The sequence below is a fragment of the Perca flavescens genome, chromosome 6 (assembly GCF_004354835.1).
Source record: "Perca flavescens isolate YP-PL-M2 chromosome 6, PFLA_1.0, whole genome shotgun sequence".
Classification (NCBI taxonomy): Eukaryota; Metazoa; Chordata; class Actinopteri; order Perciformes; family Percidae; genus Perca; species Perca flavescens.
In genome coordinates this window covers 10,530,473-10,536,472 of record NC_041336.1, presented here as the reverse complement: position 1 = coordinate 10,536,472, position 6,000 = coordinate 10,530,473, and the positions used below count along the sequence as shown (strand labels likewise).

The following is a 6,000-nucleotide window of genomic DNA, read 5'->3' as shown; positions in this document are numbered from 1 at the left end:
GGTCTGCTCTGCCTGGTCATTCTAATTAAATACAATATGAAACTGAATAGAATCCAGCAGGAACATTTACATCAGGATTATCGATTAGCTTCTGCTTTACGAGCACACATTGGGATACAAACAAGGAGAGTGCACATCCTTCAGAAACATATTTTGTTAGTAGTGGAAATGGAGTTATGCTAGGACTTATAATGTAATATATGTCAAATAATAATTTGAATTAATTAAAAATCTGCATGTGAATGTTGCTATAAATCCACATCTTGATACAAACACAAGGACAGTGAACATTGTCCAGTTCAAAGTAAGAGATACATATTTTATGTACTGGATGTCCATATACTCCATTTATATTTTTCTACCTGGATTAATTTGAAGTACTGCATATACTGAACTAACTTTGACACACTGAGCTGCTTTCTCCTCTCCCTTTCCATTTGTGTGCATCCCGTCCCAGAAATGCTTGTTACTAACCTAGCACTGGGGAGTTTACTCCCCGGAGTCCTTATGTTTTTATGCTTATTGTTTTTTTGTCGCCGTGGTCCTGCTGCACTCCCTGCTAAGCTCAGCGGTGCCCTGCAATGTCATGCTGTGTCCTGCTGAACCCTGCAGCTTCCTGCTACGTCCATCCATGCTCTGCTGGGCCACGCTACATCCTGTAACGCCCTGCAGCGCCCTGATATGACATGAACTACTACGACTACCATTTGAAGTCACTGTTCCATTATTAATGTGACTATTATCGCCACTGTTCATCATATCCCCAACCGGCCCCGTTAGACACCGCCTACCAAGAGCCTGGGTCTGTCCGAGGTTTCTTCCTAAAAGGGAGTTTTTCCTCGCCTCTGTTGCACTGCTTGCTCTTGGGGGAATTATTGGAATTGTTGGGGCTTTGAAAATTATTATTATTATTATTATAGAGTGTGGTCTAGACCTACTCTATCTGTAAAGTGTCTCGAGATAACTCTTTGATAAAATTTAATTGAACTACACAGGATCACGAGCATTAACAAATTAGGACTCTTTTTATTTTAAATTGTTCACCTTTTACACACTGACAGTTAATATACACAAGCCTTTGTGGTCCCTCTAGCCCGAGACATGGTCAGTAACAATGTGTGCTGGATATCAACAAGGATTGCATATGGTGGATGAGAAGCACGCACGCACACACACACACACACACACACACACACACACGACAAGCACACACACACGGACAAGCACACACTTGCACACACATGGATATGCAAGGACAGATACAAACACACACATCACGACACTTACACATACAATCTAACACAGTCTAGCCATCTAATGTAGACATCAACAGAGGAGGGGCTTAAAGTGCATACAGGAACAGAGGAGGGCCTTGCTCGCTCTTATGATCATTAACAGCCTTTTAAATTATGAGCAACATTATTCCTCCACTGAAGCAATGATCTTAGTGCCACGCTGTATCTTTACAAAAAGCTTATCCCTACCGCATTTTTTTTAGCTCAAACTGTGCCTTGCATCATGAAATAATGACACTGCATAGTACACGGGGGTTAGTCTTATACATTATTGCGGTACAATGTAGATCCAGGTCCGGGGGTTCCGGGTATGAGCAATGGGCTGCAGGATGGCACAGAAAACGTACTGTACACTGAAGCCCAGGTTTTTCAGTGGGATCAGAGAAATAAATCCATCATGAAGAAGCGCCCAGTGCTTTGCTGCAGTCCGGTTAGCTTTACAGTAAATGTGGGATAATCCATACGAGGAGAGGTGAGAAGATGTTCCCGGATGCATAGAAGGAGTGCAGATGCTGACGTGACTCCTCGGCCTGGACTGGGTGAAGCACTTGGTTTGGTCCTTGACAGGAGGCGGGGCAGAACCGCCCAGGTCAGACAGGTCAATAAGGGGCAAATAGGACTTGTGGGTGGGAGGTCCTGACAGGCCCGGGGGCCGGGCGGAGCAGTGCGGCAGGGAGGGTCTGTGTCTGGAAGAGGGCAGGGGTCGGGGCGTGGTTAGTAGCGTGGTTCGTGCGGTGTGTGAATGTGTTGCTGAGGGCTGCTGCCACTGCCGCCAGGTGAGCAGGTATGATCTGTGCGGTCAGAGGCGAACACTGGCGCTCCTTACCCAGGGACAACTTTATCTGGTGGGGGAAGACAAAATACAGTCAACAATGTAAACATATCATAAAAAAAGGCCGGGTCTAAATCATCATTGGAAATTGTGCTACAAAGCACAAACATATTTTTACCTTGGCTAGTCTAGAAATCCCTTTTTTTTTATACTTTCATAACTACAGATACCAAAACAATACTTTTTTCAATACTTTACTGTGAGAAATATAAAGAAGGCACTTTTTCATTTAACAAAAGAAGCCAAAGTGTGCAAACATTAAATGTCTTCTAAACACAAGCGGTTTTTAAAGGAACTTTGTCTAAATAACAACCAGATCAGGAACTATTTAATCAAAGAACAGGGAAATACGATTGGAAATTCAATGCAAACCTTTGGTACTTTTATATATTTGTTGCTATTGGTCGGTACCAAACCAGTACTGTGGCTCGATCCTAAGCCACAATTTTTAGTTGTAAAATGATTTGCCAGTTAATCAATTATATTTACAGAAAGTTCATCAACAAATATCTTCATAAGCACTGACGTCGTTTATTCAGGGAAAACGCGTCTAATGTGAGGATTATACCACCGTAAATTACATTTCCTGGATTTTGGGCTCAAAACGAGCAATCTGAAGACATCAGATTGGTCTCTGGGATGGACCTTTTATTTATTTTTTTCCTACTTTCTGACATTTTAGTCTGCATTTTTTCAATGCAGTGTATCTGTTTTGTTGATTTCCCAGACTGTTACAATCCTGGATCAACAGAGGCAACATGGTGGCATTACAAACATCAGATTTATTACAAGAAAAATGAATAGACGTTTTTCACAGCAGACATTTTGACTTGTCATAGTAGGAAAAGCACAGCTGAAACTGATAACCTTAACGATGGCTCAATTCCATCAAGTGTCCCAGTAAGCTATTTCAGTCAGCATGCACAATACCAGGGCCTCTCCTAAGTGGAATGCAGCCATCATTAATGGTTTTGAATACTGTGCTTTTCCTACTATGACATGTCAACATGTCTGCCGTGAAAAAGGTCTATTAACAGAAAGCACAGGTGGCTGAGGACGCTACTACTGTAGTGTAGTGTGCAGGCACAGAGAGATTGGGGGGAGGGGATCACACGGGTGCCACAAATCAGCTGCTAATGGCTGAAAGGGTTCCAGATGATCTGTGAGACACCAGAGCTCACATCAGAAACAGCAAAAGACATAGTAGACCCTTTACGTTATATTTAATTGTTCAATCGCTTAACTAAGACCTGCAATTTAGACATGTGACCTCTTTTATGTCTGACAAATGCTGCTATTTTGTGGCAGTCTGTTTCCAATGGGGATTTAGTTATTCCAAAGTCCTTAATTTTTGCACATGAAAAATTGAAGAACTGCTTTAAGAGTGAGAATGGAGTTATGTAGTTTTTATTATAAAAGAATAAGCAAGAAGAAATGAAAGAAAAAAATGATAGAAGGACAAAGAGAAAAAAAAGCGCCCAACCTCCAAAAACAGCCCAATAAGGGTGAAAAGGTCACCAAAGTTATCTGGCCTAATCTTCTGTATCAGTAATGGAAAATCGACGGTCTCACAGCACCAGGATGGTAGCCTTCGTCATGGGTTATCAATTACTGACTCAGGCATCGTAACCCTATGGGACGCATTCTTTACTCTCCGCTCATCAAAGAAGCTCCTCTCCGTTAACTCAGTCAATGATGGGTTTCAGAAAAAGTCATTTCCCCCACACTGGTAACCCCCGCACTCCGTCTCGGCAAACAGTGGGTGTGATTAATGCCGTCTTCTGAGAGCTTCTGTGAGATGGAAAGTCAGGCTCTCCTTTATCTTTCCCACATTGAATCCACAAGGCTCCTTTATGCATCCCACCAATCCTGCGTCATTTGCCACTCGACAAAACAACTTTTAACATTTGTTCTAACTTGCCTGGAGTGCAATAAGGCCGTGGGTTTGCCACATGGGCAGCTAGTACCAGAAAGTTAAACAATCACCTCCAAGTATTTAAAAGTTCTTTCAGTTCACTTCTTATTCTGTGGTTTGTCAACTTGCCTGACGTTAATTCTGCCTTGATGCAGAAGACCACACGCTGAGCAACTCCGAAGAAGTTAAAACCGACATTTACAATTACTTATAAATAGTATTCGACCCTGGTCTGCATTCCGCCTCCAGCGAGCTGGCTCAGAGGAGCCTTGATACATGCCATTTTTGTCAATAAAATATAAAGTTTTCCAATTAAATCCAGCTTTTACCTGCCATGCATCTTTAAAAAAAGCCAGGTAACAGGTGATCCGGTGATGAAAGTTGACATTTTATTGAATTAGGTGCCGTCAAGTAGATTGAATGTGATATATTAAAGCCAAATTTCTGCATGCATTTTTGTCCAACGTTCTCTCCCATGCAAACGGAGCAAGACAGAAGGCTATATTGGGGTTAAGCACAGACCTATGCTTTTTATGTGACTGCAAACAACCGAAACGGGAAGTGGCTGGAACAGGAGAATGACTATGAACGCAGTCTCAGATGTCAAACAATAACTTTTTCTTATGGGTTGATACATCTGTCTCGTAAGAGGCTATTAGAACTGAGTCACTGTGATTGTTGTGTCGACACCAGGACTTTTGTAGCTGATAAGATGACTGAGGCGTGCAGTGACTCACCGGCTGCTTGGTCTGGCCTTTCTGCGGTTTGCTGTAGGGGCTGTATTTAGGCTTGGCTGGTTTACCTGCTGCTCGGTCTTTATGACGCCGGCTGCTGATGTGCTAAAAGAAAGAAAATAAGTTTTAAATGAAGTCAGACAGTTTATAAATCACACGATATAGTTGGTTTCAGCATGTCACTCCACTGTGGTTAAAGCTGCAATGTGTAAAGGTACTTTTTCACATTAAAAGTAATAATTAATAAATGTATAAACAGGATAGAACATTTTTCTTAAGTGTCTATCTGTGACTTTATATTTATGCCTAAAACCCACATTTGAGTGTCAATTTTAGAACTAATATAGTTTGCTGTTGTTGTGGCCAGGGGTTAACGTTACCAAGGCGAGCCAGGAAAGTCAAAGCTGATTTTTTTTGAGGAAGGAAGTAATGGTTCTTTCTGCCTCCATTGCTTCCAATTTAAACACAACGGGCGTCAAGCAGAAAGATGCTGGCTGCTGCACTCATGAACATGCACTGCCATTTGCCCAGTTTATGACGGCTGAACTTCTTTTAAATAGCCACGGCTCGCTGTGTAACCCTGGCAACCATAGAAACCACACAGAGGAAAACAATTGACATTTTACATTTCCTCACCAGCAGTGAGCGAACAGAGCGATCAGAAAAAACGGTCTTGTAGTAACATCAGCTTCCAAGTTTGAGTATCTAGGCTGAGTCGATAAACAATGTTTACGATATTGGTGAGCTAGATGGCTACATTCATCATATTATATTGCTACTTTTCCTTTAGTTAAAAGATACAACCCACTCTTTTTTGCTACATTATGAAATTAGATTTGGTGTAATGGATGTAATATTGGATACCAAATACTAGCAAGTAAAGTCCAGTGATTAAGGTTGATTATTGTATATTGGGCGTACAATATATACTTTTTTACCATCATAGAAATATAATACAAACAAAAATAATTTTTCTACAGGAGTGCCCTCTGTATTTTCTCTCTACACAGAACCTGTCGTGTACAGTTTGTTTGAATGTTTGAAGGATTGAATGTAGCCACGGCGGCGGAGGAGTTGCTCCATGCTGTCACCCATTCAAAATACAGAGGTTGGACAACACAGCCAAAACATTCTTACTCCCGAGTCTCCTTTAGCGTCATATTTAGAGACGCTTGGTCGGCTCTCTTGGCGTCACTTTTTTACGCTCTGGATCAGAACTATTGA

General features: G+C 41.7%; 1 protein-coding gene across 2 annotated transcripts in view; it reads right to left on the bottom strand.

Moving 5' to 3' along the window:
• Window positions 1-1,231: 1,231 nt before the first annotated feature.
• The window catches only part of znf385d (zinc finger protein 385D), an 83,596-nt gene continuing 78,827 nt past the window's right edge, over window positions 1,232-6,000 (bottom strand). For both annotated transcript variants that reach the window (XM_028580888.1, XM_028580889.1), the window contains 2 exons: window positions 4,780-4,881; window positions 1,232-2,137 (listed from right to left, as the gene is read on the bottom strand). In XM_028580888.1, the coding sequence (XP_028436689.1) occupies window positions 1,895-2,137; window positions 4,780-4,881 (345 nt within the window). In that variant the 3' untranslated portion in view covers window positions 1,232-1,894. The remainder of the gene's footprint in view (window positions 2,138-4,779; window positions 4,882-6,000) is intronic.